The sequence below is a fragment of the Ambystoma mexicanum genome, chromosome 1q (genome assembly GCF_040938575.1).
Source record: "Ambystoma mexicanum isolate Mex_15411 chromosome 1q, UKY_AmexF1_1, whole genome shotgun sequence".
In the NCBI taxonomy this organism is placed as follows: domain Eukaryota; kingdom Metazoa; phylum Chordata; class Amphibia; order Caudata; family Ambystomatidae; genus Ambystoma; species Ambystoma mexicanum.
Genome location: NC_090922.1, coordinates 1,187,808,333 through 1,187,830,937, shown reverse-complemented (window position 1 = coordinate 1,187,830,937; position 22,605 = coordinate 1,187,808,333). Strand labels below are relative to the sequence as shown.

At 47.6% G+C, this 22,605-nt stretch overlaps 1 protein-coding gene across 1 annotated transcript in view; it reads right to left on the bottom strand.

Annotated features, from left to right (window-relative positions):
• Positions 1 to 22,605, bottom strand: part of LRRC40 (leucine rich repeat containing 40) — a 1,512,829-nt gene that overhangs the window by 1,130,180 nt on the left and 360,044 nt on the right. Inside the window, exon 3 of the mRNA XM_069641925.1 lies at positions 7,617 to 7,690. Coding sequence (XP_069498026.1) covers positions 7,617 to 7,690 — 74 coding nt within the window. The remainder of the gene's footprint in view (positions 1 to 7,616; positions 7,691 to 22,605) is intronic.

Below are 22,605 nucleotides of genomic sequence, written 5' to 3'. Positions count from 1 at the left end.
GACACTGCTACCACTCTACTGTGTAGTACATACTTGTACCAAAGGTGAAATTGTACTGTCACTTGTAGTCTTAATTGTGTGTGGTGTTCCCAAAGGGTACTACATTTAATTCTGCCTAACACTCGTGTACAGCGGTGAGGATCAAAGTATAGTAATTACACTTAGAGTGCTGCTATTACCTTACCAAATAACCACAAGGCTAACATCACTAAAAAGCAATATTAATCATTTCTGATATGGAAAGCTACAGTCAGGAGACCCTCCTGAGTTACACTGCTGATTATTTAAGAAAAATGTGTAAAGAAAGGAAACACTCTGCTAAAGGCAGAAAGTCTGAATTGATTGAAAAATTGTTAAAGAGTCCAAGTCTAGGGAGTGGGTCTGAAATGCCTGACTCCTTAGCAAACGTGGAAGGTATTGAGGATGAAATGTATCTGTTACTGATGAATTGGAAGAGGTAGATATGCCTCCTAATGTAGGTCTCTCTGCTCCCTTGCCTGCTCAGCAACCTCTACCCTTGTCCGCGGGGGCCTCTACAGGTCCTACACTCATTCCTGAATTCATTGCTCTAGAGAAAATGAGGCTTGAACTGGAATTCAAACTTTTAAATGCTCAAACGGAACAAAAACATCAAGAACTGAAACTCAGAGAAATGGAGTTGAACGATGAACTAGAAATTAAAAAGATTGTCTCTTGAAAATGCTTCTCTCCCAGAGTCCTCTAGGTATTCCAGTCCTAAGAGACCCCATATGCCTAAATAAATTGTGGGTATGTATGAGGTTAAGATTGATATTTTGGATTGGTTGGCAATGTTGGAGAATAACCATGGAATTCAAGGTTTTACAGGGAATCAATTGCTTCCCTGGCTCTGCTCTAGGCTACCCACTGTTACATCTGATATTGTGATGGAGTTGGGGGAGGTGGATAGAATGGATTAGGAGTGTGTGAAGCTAGCTTTAATTTCTAGATTCGGGAAGTCCCCTTCCCAGTAGCTTAAGAGGTTTAGGGCCCTCAAAAAGCATGATGGTACCCCTTGGGCTACCTGAGTATGTGACTGTTTGGATTAAGGGTTACAGAGTAAACACTTATGAAGGAATGAGAAATCTTGTAATGTTGGAGTCTATTTTTGATGTCTGCTCTCCTGAGCTCAGACAGCACTTGGCTGATTCTAAGGAGATAGATCCAAAGAAGCTAGCTAAGGCTGCTGACTTGTGGGTTGCCAACAGGGCTACTCACAAGGATTCTGGGGCTACTCAGAAAAAGGATGAGGGGAAACAGCCAAAGAAAGACAACAAAGAGAATTCTAATGCCTCCAATCCAAAAGAAGGCCACAAACAACGTAAGGGTAAACCACAAGGGAAACCAAATCAGGCTAGTGTACCATCTGGACCCAAACCAGATGGAGGTCAGAACAAACCCCCATTCATCAAGACATTTGGGAAATGTTATGTTTGTGGGTCGACTAACCATGTGAAAGGGGATACCAGATGCAAGGGTAAACCTTCAGGGGTCCACACTGTCTCCTTGGCCTTCTCCCCACAGGAAGAAGTACCTATGGCAAGTGGAAACTTTACCTACTGGCTGATGAACCCATGAGAGTCTCAACTAGTGTTTCTTTAGTGTCCCTGGGCTTGTGGGAACAACATAATTTCGATGTCTTTAATTTCATCCCAGATAATACTAAAGAGCATTACAAAGATATTGTTCTTGTGAATGGTCAGGAATAATCTGCCATCAGAGACACTTGAGCCAGCATAACTGTGGTGGATGAATCATTTTTCAAGGTGGAGGATGGTGGAGGATGTTGCTAAGGCACCCAAACACCTCACCAAGATAGCTGCAGGCCCTGTGCAAATGCTTCCCCAGTTACCAGCTCTCATACAGTGTAATGATATATATGACTCTCAAAATATCTGTTAGCGTGTAGAGTAAAGTGCCTGGGAGAGTCCTGTTGGGTAATGACCTGAAAACTCTTGGAGTAGTGTCAAGCACACCCAGGCCTCCCAGCAAGAGGAAACAGGAGCTCACTAGGTCTGCAAGGGAGAGAACCTTGATAGGCTCTCTAGAGGAAACTCTCTCTCCCACTCCACAGGATTTGCTCACTGTTATTTCTAAGAAAACAGAGGCAAAGGGGAAACCCAAGACCTCCAGGAAAAAGTCAGACAACATCCCTGTGCTACCAACCAGGACATCACCAAGCTTGTCCAATATCACACCTGTGATCCCGCTACCTGCTGAGGCAGAGTGTGAGGTGCAACCTTGTGTGGTTGAGCCAGTTTCTGAAAAGTCAGATCTGGAAGAGGACACTGTCTTAGTTGGGGATCTTGACCCGGTTGACCATCCTGAGCTACCTTTGGCTGGTCACTTGAGTTTCAAAAAGACCAAGGAAAGGCTCTCTCTACTTCTACTGGCCTAAAATGGGTTCAGAAGTTGACAAATTCTGTAGGAGCTGTCCCACTTGCCAAACCTCTGGCAAGAATGGGGCACCCCTGGTGCCTCTCCCAGTGGTGGGAGTTCCTTTTGAGAGGATAGGCCTTGACATTGTCGGTCCCCTTGACCCTCCCACATCTTCATGGAACAGGTTTATCCTGGTTGTAGAAGACCATGCTACAAGATACCCAGAAGCCATACCTATGAGAACTGTAACAACTCAAGCTGTTGTTAAGGCTCTACTTGGTATTTTTACCAGAGTAGGGTTTCCTAAGGAAGTGATATCCGACAGGGGATCCAATTTTATGTCCCACTACATGTAGGCCATGTGGAAAAACTGGTGTCACAAGTTCTCTACAGCCTACCATCAACAGACAAATGGACTGGTAGAGAGGTTTAATCGTACTATGAAGAGCATGATAGGTACTTTAGAAGAACCCTTTAAGAAAAAGTGGGACCTTCTACTGCAATGCCTTCTCTTTGCATATAGAGAAGTCCCTCAGGAGGGAGTTGGTTACAGTCCCTTTGAACTTCTCTATGGCCATCCAGTCAGAGGTCCAATGGCCCTGATCAAGGAGGGGTTGGAGAGTGCTCCTTCCCCCAAGCCAGTCCGAGTGACTGACTATTTGATAGGTCTCTGGAGGAGAATGTCACACATGATGGCAGAAGCAAGTAAATTGAAAGCAGGTCAGGCTCTGGTTAAACATTTGCATGACCAGAAGACCATCATGGTTGAGTGTACACAAGACCAGCTTGTATTAGTTATGGTGCCAACAAGGCAGAGGGCCTTGCAGGACAAGTGGATAGGACCCTTCAAGGTTGTGGGCAAACTTGGAGACGTGAACTATTTGGTGGACTTAGGCATACCTAAGGAGGCTCCCAGAGTCTTTCACACCAACCGGTTAAAGGCTTATGTCTCAAGACCAGAAGTGGGAGCTTTGCTTCTAGCTTCAGCTCAAGGGGATTAGGAGAGTGAACCTCTACATGACCTCCTCAGAGGCCAGCCTTTAGATGAAAACATAGGAGGAGTTAATCTCTCTTCTCAGCTGACTTCTGAACAACAGGTGCAAATTTCTGTTAAATCAGTTTGCCTCAGTGTTTTCACTATCACCAGGCTTGACCCCTTGGGGCCAGCATGATATTCTCACTGGTGGCTGTTTACCTGTGAACAGCAGAGGTTACAGAATGTCAGAACAGGTGAGATCCCACATCAAAGGAGAGGTCAACAAGATGCTTGATCTCTGGGTTATAGAGCCATCTACAAGTCCATGGTCTAGTCCAGTTGTTCTAGTACCAAAGGCAGGATTCAAGGAGTTGAGATTCTGTCTGGACTATACAGCTCTAAATGTAGTCACTAAGACTGATGCCTATCCTTTGTCAAGGACAGATGAACTGGTGGATAGACTTGTTTCAGCCAAGTACCTCAGTACATTTGACCTAACCTCAGGCTATTGGCAAATATTGCTGACGGACCATGCCAAGGAGAAGAACAAGTTGCTCTCTTACCTGGTAACGTTCTTTCGATGGGATGGTCCGACGACGTATTCCATATCTTTGACAGTAATCAGCACAATCCCCTCGAAAACTGCATTTTCCACCCCAGCAGGCCTCTACCAGTTTAAGGTCATGCCTTTTGGACTAAAGAATGCACCTGCTACATTTCACAGGATGGTTAATCAAGTTCTGAATGGGAAGGAGGACTTCTGCATTGCATACTTGGATGACATTGCAGTGTTCAGCCCTACACGGAAAGAACATATTGATCACCTTGGATATGTTTTGCAGGCTCTTGAGCAGACCCATCTGACCATAAAGGCAAGCACATGTCAAATTGGTCATGACGTAGGAGGAGGTGAGATAAGGCCATTGCCCAGCAAAGTACAAGGTGTGCAAAACTGTGCCACCCCTACTACTCAAACCCAAGTGAGAGCTTTCCTAGGTCTCACTGGGTACTACAGGAATTTCATAGGGAATTATGGGTCCATAGCTTCTCCTTTGAATGTGATCTCCTCTCCAAAATTCCCTAAAAAGGTTAGATGGAATGAGGTCACTCGAGCCTTTGAAAACCTGAAGAAAGCCCTTCGTCAAGCTCCAGTCCTAAGAGCTCATGATTACCACAAACCCTTCATTGTGCAGACCAGTGTTAGGCAGAATTATAATAGTGTAATGTTATACAACTGAAGAGTGCAATAAATGTATATTCTTTTACTTGAAAACCTTGAGTCAGTGTTTGCCTGAATCATAGTAATTGCTCTCCTTTGTATAACTATTTGATACTGCTCACTTTACTCTTGAGATATTTCTGGCTGCTCAGCCACTGCTACCACTAGAACCGTGTAGTACAGGCTTGTACCAAAGGTGAAATTGTACTGTCACTTGTAGTCTTAATTGTGTGTGGTGTTCCTAAAGGGGTACTGCATATAATTCTGCCTAACAATTCCCAAGCAAAAGCATGAGAATATTGAGCAGATCTATAATATCTGTCCATGTAGCATTTTGTAGCTCCTTGAACAGCGGCGTTATGTTGAGTTGGTATATTTGTTCAAATATCTTAGGAATCTGTACTCCCAAATATCCAATGGAGGATTCTGGCCATGGGATGGTGACTTGCGAGGCGAGAGATTCGCTCCGTTTGCGTGATATGTTACTAGCCAGCGCTGCTGATTTGGCATAATTTACTCTGAAACCTCCTCGAAGGCCTCAATTTCTCGCCATAACGAGCTCGTAGATTTGTCCAGTTGCGTTATTGTGAGAAGGACATCATCAGAATACATGGCTGTTTTGTATTCCTGCTTACCCACTGTAAGGCCCTTTGTGGTCAAATGTTGTCAGATCTTGAGGGCAAATGGCTCCAATTATAGGGCAAATATTAGCAGGGATAGTGGGCATCCCTGGCACGTACCTTTAGTTATGTGCATCTTGTCCGATCTAGAGCCGTTAATTCTTAGTTGCATAGAGTGATTCAGGTAGTTGGACATCACCCACAGAGCAAGGCCATGCAGGTGATCGTGGCCTGGTTCCAGCCTGACATCTTGGAGGTCTGGTGACATGAGGGGCAGGAATCATGACATTAATTTGCTGTTAGTCGGCCTGGAGCATGTGCGTCTCCTGCAGGCACATAATGTCACCTGAGAGTTGACCCAGCCTTCATTCAACTGATCTCCTTTTGCCCGAGAAGTGAAGTCCTTGAACGTTCCATGTAATCATACAAATTTCACGTTCACCGTCAGACCCCATGCTCATCATTGGTGTGGATGATTCTAAATGGGTTTGTTTGAATACTAGGAGTATCCAATTGGAGACCACATGGAGGGGTATCATCTGAGGTTTCATAGCCCTCATATATAGATGTTAAAGAGCTAAAGAAATCCTTTTTAGGTAAAGGTTTAAAAACCGTTTCCTGTTTTTTTGTGGTAAATTCGTCAATGAATGTACAATCGGCATCAATGTTTTATGCATCGGTGTCGATGGCTTGACTTTGGGCTTGTGCTTCGAGGACTTGACCCTCGACTCGACATTTCTTCAACAGTTTACCGTCTCAAGTACTCAAAGAATCTCGAGTAGTCTTAGGCTTATGAACCGGTCTCAAGGGCGCATAGTGTTTTGCCTTGGCCTCATGCTCGTCAACTACTGTAGCATGGCCGCTTTTCTTATGCTTCGAGGAGGACTGGGCCTGATCCTCAAAAGTTTTGCACATCGTGTTCTTAAAGAGTTCCCTCTACTCTTTGGAGGAAGATTTAGTCAGGCAGACTATGCTCCTTTCTGAGGAAGATGAGGAAGAAGAAGGTGATCTATGCCTTCTCTTCCATTTTTTTCGATGGCGAGGAGTGTCTGCTCCACGAGTGGGGCAATTATTTTGTTCGTTTTTGTGAGGAGAGACATCTCAACTCAGATTTAGATGCTGTACGGGGGATTTGGGGACTATCGTACCCACCGACAATTGATCTTTGTGCTCTTTCAAGGCCTTAACTGTAATCGACTAAGAGGATCAACAGTTGTCGATTACATGCTGAATGATAAATATCTTATGCGAGTCCTTGATGGACATTTTGCCGCTGCATTTTAGGCACTTTTTGAAGCCAGTCTTCTGAGTATTCAGAGCTGAAGACAAGGCAATTTTCAATACGCTTTCAAAGAAAGCTGAAGCGTGCCTTAATTCTCGTAATTTTGCATGGTATATATACTCAACAATGAAGTCATCCGAGAAGGAAGCCCTTGAGGGACATTAAATCAACCGTCTCTACGCACAGTGCCCTCTGCCGAGAGAAACATTTTTCCAAAGCAGCAGAAGCTAGAAACAAAGATCATTAGATGAAGAATACGTGGGAGGACACAATCAATCCATTCAAAATGCCTTCTTTTCATTTAGTTTAAAACAGAGTGCGAGGGACAGAATTCGGATTCTGACATTGGGATTTGTGCTTTGGATATTCTGACACTAGTTATTTCAGTTGAGGCAGGGAAACCGCTCTTACGAGTTAGGCCAAGATGGGGTTTCATTTCATTTTCGCACAATAGAAGTTTCTGATAATCACCATGGTCGCTCCGGTCAGTCTTACTTCTGCACCCTTAGAGTATGTAACTCATGTCTGTGATTGTGCTGCAATACAATTTTATTCCACGTGAAACATGCACTCAAGGTTTCTACAGTCAGCTAGTACAGAATGTCACTACTCAATGCAATTTAAGTAAAGTCGTGAGGGTGTCAATATTTTACACTACAGAATAAATCAAACGAACATTCTGGGTGGTAATTACATCCGCAAAATACTATCAGCCTCGTTAGAAGTTTAGCGGTATGGTAAAAATCTGCAGTAATGTGGCAGTAATTCCGTTATCGCTGCATTACCGCACAACTCAACAACGAGTAGGGCGGAGAGGAGGATTCACCTCCAGCTAAGACCTGGCGGTAAATCCGCCAACTGACAAAAAATGGCAAAATCAGGAGATTTACCACAAGCAGTAATTCTGCTGTAATACCCATGGATTCCTATGGAATTCAACTAATAACACAGCCTACCACCACTTGTAATCTGGTGGTAATTCCGCCACAGCAAGTGGCGGTAACAGTAATTCCATTTGGTGGTATCTCAGGAAATTTACAGCAGAGATACCGCCAAACTTATGATGAGGCCCAATGTATGCACAAAGAAGAACTGTCAATTCTAAGTACAAAGACATGTTACCTGGCATTCAATCTCTGAAGGTTTTCCAGCTCCCCAAGACTTTTTGGAAGAGATGAAAGTTTATTGTCATGTACCTGTGTGAAAATAAAATAAAGTTTCAGCCATCTAAAACAAAAGAGTAAGACTAAAGTAGTTAGAATAATGAATCATGCAGTCACTTTTTGCCACAGTGGCTCTTGTACATTTCCCTCCCCCACACCCCTGTTACTTCATGCATGTTGCCATATTGGTATGGAAGCCACCACCCACGCTATGAGGCTCAGAATCATTGTGTTGCTCCTCATCAGTGAAAATGCAGAACAAAGGTTAGATGGCAGTAGTAGTGATGAAATGGGAAGGAGGTATGTCGGATAAGTACAGAAGTCAGAGTAAGAAACAACTCATCTCACCATTTTAAACCATTCCTGAATATGCCAGTGGCAATTTCCAAGTAAGATAATAAACTCAAGAGTATGGGAACATAAAATAAGCACCAGAAAGAGAGCCAAACACGTCTTGAGCACTTCCAGCACAAAGTATCTACAAGAGCTTACATCTAACGCACAGTGCTTGCAAATGCAGCATATCACAGATTATAGCAAGGACTGTTATTCAGGGTTACTGTTACAGACACTTTAATAACATATGGAAAGGTAGTGCAAGAACTGTCAGTTTGGCAGATCAATTTGCAGAATCTGTATATGCAATGCAAATGTATCAGCCCCTTTGTCGAACATTACTTGGAGAAGGACATCCTATGATGCAGCGATACACAGGGAGAAAAACTTTCGAATTGGAATATCAGCTTTATTTAAAAAGACTAGGTGATATGACACAGGTCTTAATGATATTGTTCGGGAGAGACTCATTTAACTAATGGTCCATTTTAAGCATCGTTTCTGTAGTTAATCTGCGGTTTGGGCAGCCTTGTTGCAAATTGGTCTTGGCCACATGCAGCCTACTCCATCAATTTATCAAGATTCTATCAAGTACTGTTCTGTCCATACTTTTCCTAGAAATTCTTAAAGAGAGGACATGCTGTGGCTCACATTCGCCATAGAACATATTTATGTAACTTTCAAGGTGTTTATTTGATACAGGTTTTCCTTTTTTATTACTTTATGAGACTGTTTTCAAATGGTAAGATACAACCACAGTATTTCGGGGGGCGCTGTTGAGCAGCCTAAAGCTCCGCACCACTGCGAAGATACCTGGTGAAGTGGCAGCGATATCCGGCAGTGCGACACTCCAAGGCTGCAGGATATATAAATCACAATCCCCTGGTGCGGGTCCGGTCCCAGGGACGTGCCTATGACCGCGCTGTCAAGATCTGCTGACCTGCAAACCGCAGCTGACAAATGTGTGAGGCATGGGTGATGCGTGGGCGGCCTGCGCACTGTCTGGGCTGCGCTGCAGGAGCAGCCAACACCGTCCCTGCGAAGACCCACCCACGCTGTCACCAATAGCGAGCGTATGCCGGCTCCTTGCTGGGGCACTCCCAGACCTTTGCTCCCTGGTGGACTATTGCCGGCCCCAGCTCGCTTGGTGGGATCCCCGCGGGCCTGGCTGGCTCCTCCCCCCACATCGCTACGAGACTCGCAGCAGGCCTGTGTCTGCGCTGTTGTCCCGTCACGGAGAGCGAGAAAGGGTCTGCTGGATCTATCCGGGCCCAGGCGGTGAACAGATTGTTGTGGACGAGTGTGGACCTTTTATTGCCCGGGTCACGGGCGGTGATCTAGTTGGCGGCGGTGGGCTGAGGAGAGCTCTGCACGGCTGCAACTGAGATGAGTGCTCCTTCACCCTACGCCTCACTACTGGGCTCTTAAAAGCGACTGCTGAGCCATAGCTAGAACCCCCCCACCCCCGGCTTGGGCCGAACATTGTGGACACCCAGGGAAAGAGGGGGGCCCTTGCACCTTGGAAACAGGCTTTCATCCATCCTTATGGTAACACTAAGAATCTACAACACAGTGATAAACGAGTGGGGGGGAGGGGACCTCAAGACTGTCTTCCCACTGCCTTGTGACCTGGGTGCTGGGCCCAGCATTGCTGACCCTGCACAGTGGGGTGCATTAACTCGGCGCCTCCCCAAGGCATTGCTCACTGGAGTATAGCTCATACTCCCCATTCACCAAGGCCTGCAGACTCAGTGGCCGGCAGATGATACATGTGGGTGGCCCCCCGGATGCACACTAGGACCCTAAAATATACACCTGGTCCGTGAGACAGCAAGGCGGTAGACACTGCTACTGAGTACCGTGGCGCTCAATCAGATCCGATATCAGGGGAAATCCCCATGGGTCCTGCGACATAGGCTGCCATCCGCTAGCGTGGGCCAGGTGTGGATGGACTGCAGCCCGCACACCGACTTGGGCCCTTCCCATACTGCCAACAGGGTTCCTGGAAAAAGGCCTGAGCATTAATCATGACCAAGGGTGTGGGGAAAAAATCTGGTGCAATGGATAAATGTGCGAGATCGGCACCCATGAACGAGCGGGGGCATAGTCGCCAAGCTCAGTCGGAGCCTCCTATACCAAATCCTGGTCCTTCCTCCACTCGCGATCCGACAAGCATGATGGGGGATATGGCAAAAGGATTTGCGCCCGTGCATGAGAAACTCAATGACATTATCGCAACTGTGGTGTCCATAAGATCCCAACTGGCCCATGAGTGAGCACGGATTAGAATAGGGACCAATGAGGACAGCTTGCATGCACTCCAAGACTCTTACTACCCTAACCAGAGACATGAAATATGTCAAACACAAATGTGACAACCTCGAGTCCCGCTCTCGAAGGAACAACATTCGTATAGTCGGGGTCCCCAAAGACTCACTTACTGAAAGAATGGCCATCGAGAACTTGCTCAAGGACCTCCTAGGAAGCACAGACCTATCCCCCTTTTATGCCGTGGAATGGGCCCATCGTGCTTTGGCCCCCAGAACCGAACCTGGGGACTTTCCGAGGCGCTATAATATTGAGTTATCAGGACAGAGATCACTTGCTCATTAGCCCGAAAAAAGAAAGAACTGAGGGTGGGCTCCCAAATCATCCAGATCTTTCAGGACTTCTCTACCTCAGTGCAGCAGGAACAGCGACAATCTTTAGGAGTGAAGAAGATGCTCAGGGAGCGGAACATCCAATACGCTGTGTTGTTCCCAGCACGTCTAAAGCTTCAGTTTCATGGCAAACTCTTTCTCACGGTCCCGAGCGAGGCTGTGAAGTTTATCGAAGCACAGATACCCTTGGACAATCCAGCCGCTGATCTGGCCGAAGGGAACTTACCTGACTGATGATTGGTTTGTATGTCTTTGTACACGATCAAGGATCCCAGATTCAACATGAGCCGATAGTAGTGCTTACTATGTAACTGCCGCCTGTTTACACTATACGCGTAGCACGATACGTCCCAAGTACAATGTGTCTTGTTTTTTAGTTTTTTGCAGAATGGCAACAGCGTACCCCTTTGCAGTTGCTCTGTGTGTATTCAGGGTTAAATGTATCCCCAATCCCAGTTGGACCGAAGGTGCAGTTCGGGATGGGGAGTGAGGGGTAGATGCACTGCTAGGTTGGCAGTGGGGTAGGGTGTGGGAGACCAGGGTACAGTTACTGGGGTTGGGCCTGTGAAGAGTTGGAGCACCAGATGCGCACGTCTAGGGAGCTGGAGGGTGAAAACTTCAAAAGGTTTGGCAATTGAGTACTCAGAGGGGCCAACCTCACATTAAATAGCATTCAGGTCTTATATGTCACATGTGGTACACGAGTGGTTAATGCATGGGCTACGGCACAGCAACTGAAAATAAAGAGCTGGAATGTCTGGGGTCTTGGCAACTGCATTAAACCACCAAGATAATGTCCTATGTACATCGACACAAAGCAAACGTGCTGTTCTTGCAAGAAACACATGCCAGGGAAGGAGTTTGTCGTAGTATGGCCCCTTTAAGGGGGAATAGCAGATACTTCACTTCCTACTCTTCGCAATCTAGAGGAGACATGACACTTGCACTTAACAGTCTAAGGGTTGTAGAGAGAAAGGTACATATTTACCCTGAAGGGAGGTATGTGGTGATCCACTGTATGCTGGAAGGTACTGAACTGCTCCTTGCCAAAACATTGTTCCAATACTGACTCCCCAGAGTTCTTTGACATTCGAGAAGTTATTGTCTACATACAATGCAATACCCTTGATTTGGGAGGGTTAGGGGGGCATGAACCTGATCCTACACCGGTCACTTGATAGAACAAACTCAACTCCTAGAGCACAACCCAGAGCCGCATGTCGACTGCACTCCCTCAAAGACAATGGGCCTATGTGATGCATGGCGTACAGCGCACCCCTAGACAAGGTATTATACATTCTACTCCTCTGTGCATGATATGACGTCTCGCATAGACTCATTTTTGATTTCCAGCACACTGATGCGGAAGTTATTGACACAGATATTAGCCTGCGTATGTTGTCAGATCATTCCCCTGTGTCTTTGACGCTACAGATCGGGGGCAGGCCTAACAGTTGCAACTGGAAGTTTAAATCAGCCGCAGTGAAGGATATAGTGTTCCGGGCGGAGATCAAGGGCGATAGGTACTTTTTTTGCTTGCAATGCGGTGGGATCCACCTCCCAGGGCGTCAGATGGCAAGAATTACCATCCTGACCAAGCGGGTTCATCCCTGGAAGATTCACATTGCTTAACATAAGGCAACTATTAAATGTTATGGCTAGAATGGACCCCCTGGCATGGGCAGTGGCAGTAACTATCGATACTCAAAAAACCTTTGATACGGTGTTGTGGGAATTCTTGTGGATAGCTCTGGAAAAGATGGGGATAGGTCCGACCATGATACAATGTATCCAACTGTTGTACACTCAACCATTAGCTAGAGTGTTTGTTAACGCCTGCGTGTCTGAGCAATTTCAGTTAGGTAGAGGAACCCGTCGAGGCTGCCCCCTCTCCCCCATTTTGTTTCCTCTGGTCATCGAGCCCATCGCTGACTTTATCAGAGCGTGCCGCAGACAACGGAATTCACCCGAATGGCCCTCCAGAGAGGATATCCCTATATGTGGATGATGTGTTGCTGTACTTCTGAGACCCACACATAAATCTTAATCCATTCTACATGACATTAGCAAAATGGTCAATACTCCAGTCTTACAATAAATATTTCCAAATCTGGGAGGCGTGGCTTGTAGGCCATGTAGACGGACGGGACCTGCTAGAGCTCCTGATGATCCGACTGCAATTGAGTACAAAACCTGCATGAATATGGAACCTAGAACTACTGGACGAAGAGAACTGCATGTGGGAAGCTACAGGGCACGTGGATGTATGATGTGCCGTTAGGCAGCCTGCGAGACCACAGCAAGACGAGGACGGTGGAATGACAGGCAAGGAGAAAATGGTGGCCACCCGCAGACAAAGGGACCAGTGTTGTGTTGATCTAATCTGATTTGGCGGATCTCTGCGCCAGCGCCGAAAAGGGCTTTTTGTCGGAGGCGCCCTTGTCTATGACTGTGTGGCAATGCAGGTGTGATTCTGCATTCATTCGTGCTTGGCGGAGGCGTGTGAAGGACACCAGATGAGGGGCATTGGGAGCATCCAGCCGAGGAGGATTGCCTGTGTGACCGAGAAGTGCTGGCTGGGCCCCGCAACTGTAACAATATCAAGCGCAGCTGATTTTTGAATGGAGCCGGGGCTGGCAGTGAGGCACTGATACAATTGTAGCCCTGCAGAAGTGAGCGGCCTGTCGTGCAGCACCCCGGCCCTGGCAAATGACTAAAGGAAGGACGTGGAAGATACAGAGTATCGCAAGCCGGCGGTCTCAGACGGAGCCGCGCAGCTCTGTGGAATTCGGTAGGCAGCCGAAATTGTGGTCCCGCTTGCAATGGTGCATGAACCATTGACACTTGTCGCCGCACATGAGGGCAAGGAATATATGGTGCAGGCTGCTCACATTACGTTGGCTGGCAGACAAGAATAGCTGGGGGCAGATTGGGACTGTGCACAGAGGAGGAACGGATTGTTTCCTGGCCACATCCTATGTACTGTATGTGGGCATGGGAGAGCATTAAGTGCGCCGGTTGCTCAAACAGGGGTGCATACCATTGTAGCCAGTGTAATTGGTTGGGTCTCATATCAGCCACTCAGAGATTGTGTGTGGTGGCCCCCCCACCCCCCAACAGCCAATGATGGTTCATAAGGACTGAAGGGGGCATGTACCCTGACTAAATACGAGAGGACATGTGTGCCTGCTAGCACCAGTGGTGAGGCGCAAGCTGCAGCGCCACCTCGACATTTTGCCACCCAGGCATGGGATTACATGACAAATGTCACTGGTGAGCCTGGATGAGGCTGCTCCCAGCGACTCCGTCACTCATGACGGGGCGGTACCCTTGTTATATGCATCACTGGTTTGGAACCTACATAGTTAACCCAACACTTTGTGTAAGAGGGCTCGGTATCCATAACAGGGGTTGCATACACGGCTGGAACCAGGCGCAAGCCAGACGAAATTGCAAGTCAGTGTCTGTGGAAGGGATATATGCCCTATAAGTTGATTGTGGTGAATGATTGTTCCCGGCATCCCTTACTGAAGTAGACACGAAACGGGGGCAGACATGGCAACTAAGGCAAGCAAGAGCAAACAACCCACAATGGAAGATTTCACAAGGGCCGCCTCCACGCCGGATGGTGACAAAAACAAAAAGCAGGAGGCACAAGCGGGAGGGACCCAGACGCAAGATGACCACCTGATCGTGGATTCAATAACTGAGTGGAAGACATCCTGGGCAAGCAGGATGGAAGCATCCATAGCTGAATTGCGGACCTCACTGGAGCAGAAAATAGATGATGTTTGCGTGGACATGAATCTTTTACGATCAGACTTCAGGAAGCTGTCGGAACGCACCGGGACACTAGAAAAGGATGTGGCAACCAACACTAATACCAGCATTGACAATGCCAGGGAGGTCGCGACACTCCGGCAACAAGTACACAATCTGGAGAATAGAGCGGAGGAGGCAGAGGGGACAGCGTGCAGGAATAATGTCTGCATTATTCCTGCCGGAGGGCTCGGACCAGACTAATTACAGCGAAAACCTGCTGCCGCAGGAAATTGGGGGTGGCACACTCTCACAGGGATTTGCAGTTGAAAGGGCACATTGGGCTCAGACCCGGCGACCCAGACAGGAGCGCCCCCCCCCCCGACCGCTGATTGCCAAGATTTTGAACTATAGAGATCGAGAGAAGATCCTGGATCATTTCCGGAAAGGGGAGGTTGATCTGCAGAGGATCAGCCACTATCACGGCCTATCCGGATTACACTTTTTTGGTACAGAGACAATGGCTGAGCTACATGTCGGTGAATAGGAGGCTGCATGAAGCTGGGTATAAATACATGCTACTGTACCCGGCGAAACAAAGTCTTATATAAAGGCATAACGCATTTCGTTCTTTGACACCCGAGGAGGCGACAGCGTGGATGGATGCGCAGAACTGCCCGGCGGCTGTAGACGGTCAGACGGAGAGCAAAACAGACGGGTGAACATAATAGGTCGCTATGGCCCACTGTTAATGATGTTTAGATGATTTTGTCGCCTTTTTAATGTAATTGGATGCTGTGGCTATCCCTAAGGCATTTAAGATATTAGACAAACTACAATGGACTGACCCTCCAGCGAGGGTGCAGGTGGTGAAAAGAGATTTGTACAGGCGTGACAGCAGAAGTATGTCGTCACGCCCAGTAGCTTAAGCTAGTAGTTGGATATTAGTAGTTTAGTATCACCCTGCTGAGTTCTGAGTATTGCTGCAAACCATAGAAAAGGGCTAGATGCGGGGAGCCTGAGATCCAGGGATGGAGCTAGATATTGGTTTTGGGAGTTAGGAGAGGGGGGATGGTGTTGGCCCCTGCTGCAAAAGCTTTTCATACTCTATTGTGACACTTTCAGCTTAAAGATGTATGGAGGATGCAACATCCGCAAGAACGGGGGTATTCGCATTATTCTGCGCCGCAAAACGTATGTACTAGACTGGATTGCGTATTTGTGGGGCCTGAATTACTGCATGCTATAACGAAAACGGAATATAAAGCCATAGTCCTTTCTGACCACGCACCACTGATAGTTACATGGCAGATTACAATCCCCAGGGCGAGAATCCAGACTTGGAAACTTAGAGCAGAGGCATTGAAGGATACCGCCTTTAGAGAAGGCTTGAGGAGAGATATAGTAGAGTACTTTCAGTTTAATACGGGGAGCGTCACTTCGGCGGGGACGCTGTGGGAGGCGTTCAAGATGGTGGTGAGAGGGGCAGCCAGTAAAGTAGAAGTAGAACTAGAAAACAAATTATGAGAAGGAGGAGACTCCCTGGGAGGGGTGGGGACCATTTACCAACTGCAACAAACATGTAGAGGGCATTGGGAGAGATTGTGTAACTTGAATTATAAGAAGTATATTGATAGACAACATGCTGAGGGTGACAAACCGGGCAGGCTGCTGGCGTGGTTGTATAAGAGGGAGTGTCCAAGGCAGGCTATCAGGGTGGTTAAAGGGGCTGATATGATAGGAGGGTGCGAGATACCCAAGAAGGGGTGAAAAGTAGGTTTTATGAATATTATGAAAACCTATATGCAGAAGTGGGAGATGATGGCGATGCAAATAGAGGAAGCGTTGACTGAAATTACTCTGCCGCATCTGGAGGACTGAGAGGGAAAATCTAGAGGTGCCTGTGACGTTGGAGGAATTAGAATATGTTATCAAATTACTACCCACTAGTAAAGCCCCGGGAGCAGATGGCCTACCAAGGGAGTTTTACAAAGCATACCTGAAAGAGTTGCTTCCTCCCCTGCTAGCCATGTTAAATGAGGCGTTTGAGATGGATAGGTTACCTACTTCCCTTTGTGAAGCAATAATTATTCCACTGCTGAAGCCTAACAAACCGGAGGAAGAGTGTGGGTCCTACAGACCACTCTTGATGCTTAACCAAGATAGTAAAATATTAACGGCGGTGTTGGCGAATAGGCCGAAACCCTTTCTACGTCATTTTATTCATCCAGACCAGACAGGTTATGTCCCGGGGAGGAATATAACTGATAATCTCAGGCGACTGCATCATGTTATAGATCAGACCGGAGAGATCTCACAAGAAATAGCGATAATCTCATTAGATGCTGTGAAGGCATTTGACTTGGTTAAGTGGCTGTGGCTGTTTGTGGTGTTGCGGAAACATGCAGTGGGGCCGGGTTACCTCAAATGGGTACAGCTATTATACAGCAACACGTTGGCTCGGGTCAAGACAGGGACGACTATCTGAACAATGGCGGCTAGGCAGGGGCACCCGACATGGATGCCCATGGTCCCCAATGCTGTTTATACTGGCACTTGAGCCAGAGGAAGGAGGCACTTAATCTTGATGTATGCAGATGATATGCTGCTATAGTTACAATACCCTGAAGAGAACCTGCAGTATGTTTTAGAAGTAATGGAACAGTATGCCAAGTTGTCGGGTATAACAGTTAACCCCAGGAAATCCAGCATATTCCCTTTGGGCAGGTACGTGGGACTACTGGTAGGCAAGCTTTCCATACTACAGGTGGGGTGGGTGCCCGACACGTTCAGATACTTAGGGTATTGCTATCTACCATAAGGTTGAGGTTGAACATAGACAGAATATGGTTAGAGCAGTGGCGAACATTAAAAACAGCATGATATTCTGGGCCAAGCTACCATTGACTATGATTGGGGGGCGGGGGGGTAGTGGATCTGTTGAAAATGGTTGTACTGCCTAGGTTGTTGCACTTCTTTGTTAATATCCCGTACCCGATACGAGAAGCTTGTTTGTGGCTATAAACAGCATGTGTAGAGGGTTTATATGCACTAATGGTAGGAACAGGATTGCGCTGTGGAAATTACAGAACCTGTACGAACTGGGAGGTGTTGGACTGCCCAATTTTGAGGTGCATTTCCGGGCTAGCCAACTCCAATACTTGACACGATGACTGGCGGATCAGTCCACGTCCGAGTCCGGGTTGCTTGGGGCAGAGTGTGGCCCTTACTTTTTGAAAGAATGGGTATGGTTGCCAACTGGAAGGTGGAGGGAAGGGTCTAGATTGTAAGAAGTGGGTAAGAGGGTTTGGCAGAGGGCATGCCGGCTGCTGAACAATCCGAAGCAGTGCTCCGCACAGATGCCGTTCGTAGCGCTGGAAGGAATTGACTTACAAACGCGGAAGATACTTAGAGGACATTGGGAGACTGTGGGCATAGCAACGCTGGGAGATATATGGCGAGAAGGTGCAGCAATACCATTTGAGGAATTGATAAGAGACTCAGGATTACACCAGGATCAGTACGCTACATACACCAGGTTACTTAAATCAATTAAGAGCATGTGGACAGAGTCGGCTATGATGCAGCAGCCCAACGCTGTGGTGGAGACATTTTGGGACGTATCTGAAGGTGGACATTAGGTCTCCCGAATATACAAACTGGTGATGACCCGGGTTGGGAAGGAAGTGATTAAAGTGAGACACGATTGGGAAGAAGGGGGAGAGTTGATGGGAGATGGGTTGTGGCATAGGGTGCAAGGGTATCATAAAAAAGTTTCTAGGAACATGAGGCTACAAAAAGATTCAGCTATTCGTAATACACAGAGCTTCCATGATGCCCATTATCTCTCTCCTGCGCCCTCCCTTCTTTCATACTCACAGACCATGGTCTAGCAGTTGTTGGGAAGGAGACAATCCTAGCCCACCATCCTTGTGTCACTCCAGGTAAATAAGGTATGCATTAGCCAAGGAAGCAGGCTCCGCCTCTCCCCACCCCCTCGGTATCTGTTCGCACAACACATTAGAGCAAATAACACAACGAATATGGCCCTGTCTTTGTAGTAAGACACGGCTCTGAACTAGATAAGACGCCATCTTTTTACTCGGCCCGGAAACCCATTTCTGTAAAAATTCAGCTCTCAGATTTCCAGCGCCTCATCCTGTGAGCTTCGCACGATCCCTGTTCTCACAGAAGTCCAGCCAGGCCTTGTTACAATTCTTTAGTATCATTGCTAAAAGATTTGTCCTGCTGCAAGCGTGAGACCGTGACAACCCACAACATAAGTTCCCATTAAAATGCCTGTGCCTTCTCCACCTCCACCCTGCTAGGCCCGAGTCCACCAGCCCCAAACCCCCAATCCCTTTCATGCTGACACCCATCTGACTCCCGTGCCGTGGCAATTCCAGAACACCCACCCCAGCCCTAATCCTGTGCAGCGGTATATCCTCGTCTACCTATATCATGAGCATGTCTGATAAACAGATGGCAGATAAATGCATGAGGTGGGCACCTGGGCACAGGGTTTGTGGTATCAAAGGGATCACTGAATGTAGAGGTCGGAATACCAATGTATTAGCTCATGTAACCCAAGTGTCCCTGTTTATGCCGGGATTGTACATGTGCCATTATTTTTATATTATCAGTTCCCGTTTAGTTGAGATAGATATGTTACACTGTCGACCTGACATTCACACTGCAGAGATGAGCCCACGTGCACCAAGAGCGACTGAGAAGCGGCGGCCAATTAGCTCCCGACATCCCTTATAGTATCAACTGTCCTATAGGCCTTCCTCAATCCGATGTATTACTGTGTCCATTACACATGTCATCAGTGATGCTGTGTGCCCTTTCAGTGTGTTGCCCGTGTAATGTTTCAGCAGAGCTCTCAGGCAGCAGAGTTCTTTGCAATTTTTATGATTATATAAACTTTGTTATCTTTGCAACTCATCTCTTGGTCTTATTCCCCCGATAGGGATTTTATCTTTGCATATTATTGTTACACGTGCTTCTGAGGTGCCTTCACAGTACCCTGGCGGTGTCACAATAAGCCACATCTTGGACAGGGCCAGACACCATACGACCGCTATAGTGGAGACAGGCACAGTTTACATATTAAACATATTCACAACATCATGTCTCCTTGTGCAGTTCAGCCACAACACATTAAATACCCATCAACATAGCCGCCAGATAGCCTATTCTGATCATCTATTATAGGAGTAGTGGTCCTGTCTTTTTCATTGGCCTACAACTGCCATATCCTGTGGGTCCTATAAAATGCATTTCCCCTCCAGCTATACACAGGCAATGTATTGACTCACACCAGCAAAATTATTTAAAGGACTGCTTCCACTCCCAAGACTATGATCCAATTAATGCAACTATGCTATTCATCTAATGCAGACCCGAAATACACAATAAGTTCTAAACTTGCCTGGCATCACAGACTGAAGCCCCTTTAGTGTGGTCAGAGAATCTTCCACTTATTGCAAAGAGATCACTGTACTGGAAAAGGTCAAAAGAAAGGTGAATTTGGGGTGGGGAAAACACATGGGACTCTGCACGGCGACCAGTATGATGTTTGCGTTTGTCCGTGTTCATCCTGCAGTGCTGGGTTGTTAAACAAACTTGACCAAAGATTGAATCCTGTGTCTGTTTTCCAAAACATTTCGTTAAGACATTCTGTATTCAATAGCAATATTTTCTATTTAATTTTTATTTAAATTTCAGTTTTATAAAATTCTGCAATTGAAAAGTATCCACTACATTACAAATGGACTGTGTAAGTTGCACTGTACTCACCATCACAAACACATCTGATCAACAACTTCTGCAAAAGTTAAAAAAACATACAGCATGAGACCACCAGGGGGCACAGGCTATGATGGTGGCCTGGGTTTTAGCTCTGCTACCCCTTGCCCTTCGTGTGGAGATTTCGGCATAACAAGGACATTGTCGTAAATGGGGGACGAGCATATTCGTGTAAGGCAGGCATGAGTAGACTGGCAGAGTTCGGTCGCCCAGGACGGGACCTAGAGGGTCTTCCAGGGCCTCTTGTTGGTGTGGAGCGGAGGAGAGCCTGTTGATGGTGCAGGCTGGAGGGTCAGGCCCACCAGAGAGGATTGGGCTGGAACAGAGTGAGGTGTAATACAGAGCCAGCAAGTGTGCCAGTGCTGAAGGTGGTGTGCTGGCCATCCCTGAAGTATGTGTTAGGACAGGTGACCCAGCACTGTGGCAGTGAGGTGTCCTGGCCACCAAAGGCAGTGTTCGGGTGGCACACTAGGAGGAGTGGAGGCCCGGGAGTGTGCAGGGTGATCGGGTCCTTGTGGAGGGCCAGCACGGAGTCGGCCTGGACGTTCCCCCTCCCCCTTTTCCATACCGGGGCGTAAGAATTGTGATGCAGGCGGTGGATTGAGCAGACAGGGGGAGACCCGGAGCAGATTGGCAGTGAAGCTGCGAGGAGTCGGCGGGGTTTGCAGTGTAAGGCCTGGTTGAGCCACTGCCTGGTGAGGTGATCCGGCCCTGCCAATACAAATCACCTTCCCACGGGAGTCCTGGGGCAACACAGATCACAATATTGGTGACGAGGATGCAGCTGGGCAGGGGTCGGGGGGGAGAGGTGGGAGGGGGGAGGTGCTCCGATGCCAATTACGCATCTCCGGCAACCTAATCCGAGGGTCACAAACCACAAGCAGGGCCACAAGGGCCTTTTCAGAAAAAAAAAAAAAACTTGAGATTTTTTTCCTGCCATATTCCTGTTTATCTACCATTAACAATTTGTACACCAATGTGCTTTCTGGAAGGACTGATGTGCCTCACATCAGGGTGTGGTCTCCTGGAAATGGAAGAGGGTGAACACGACAGAGCCAGAAGCCCCAGAATTGCACCAGTGGCTGCAAATTGCAGCCTTCTTTCGCAAAGAGGGTGCCTGTGCAGTTTTGAAACCATGAGTGATAATGGAGACCTCCAGGAAGCAAGCCAGAATGCAGCAAGACCACCAACGCCGAGAAGGACACCACGCCAACAAGGGACACTGGCCCCGATGCCAGAATTTGACACTTCAGGCAATCCTTCAAAGTTGGGACCAAAATGGTTGCTCTGGATTGAGAAGTTGGACATGTATTTCAGGGCGACGGGCGAAACAGATGAGACCAAAATAGCAACCCTTATATTGGTTATGTGTAGCGAGAAACGGAAGGAGGAGGAATTCCTCAACCAGTTCTATGGCAGGCTCTGTCACCTGGCAAGTATGTGTGCATTGGAGAAGGAGGACGGTATTACAAGGGTGTGCTTCAGGGAAGCTGCACCGACAAGTGCTGAGCAAGCCTGGTTTGTCATTGGCCCGCATTTTAGAAATGGGCAGATCCTATGAGCTTGAGAGCCGCGCAACAATGCTGCCTTTTCGCTCGCTGAAAGTGGAGGACGCATGCACAATAGGGCGCCTGCAAAGTGCTGGTCCGCAAAGGCCTAGATGGCCCACAAGGAGAAGTGAAACACTGCTGCCCTGCCCCAAACGTGGCTATGACCTTCCACACACGGGGGAATCCCCGGCAAAATGGAGAGTATGCGGATGCTGTGGAGCAGCGGGTCATTTTGCACAGATGTGCAACGCACCCACACCAGTGACTATTCCCAGAGGGCCCAGTAAGACACCCAGTGACACTGCACTACGACAGGGCGCGGTTGTCGAGCAGGCAGCACCGAGTCAGGACCTGGCGGAAGAGGGAGATATTTTTCATTTCAAGTATAGACTCCATGAAGAAGAGGAGGAGGAGACCGCCCATGTGCACGGTATCTGTGGATGGAACAAAGACACCAGTATTCGTTCACACTGGGGCGTCGGTATTAGTGTTGTCGACCCGCTGCTACAAAGCACTCCCGGGGCCTCCAGTGCTTTTGAAAGCCTGGGCGAAGATATTCACATTTGGCGGTACCCAACCGATACCTCTCAGAGGCATGTTCGTTACCAAAGTAGCCCACGAAGGAAAGGAGATTCAGGACAAGGTTTTTCATCACAGACACAAGCACTCACTCTCTACTGAGCTGCGCGGCTGCAAAAGCCCTAGGAATTGTATATTTTGCTCTCAGTGTTTATGCTGAAGATATAAACTAAGTCCTAGAAAGATTTAGGGTGGTGTTCAAGGGCGTTGGCAAACTACGAGGTGAGCCATCAAGCTGCACATAGATGAGACG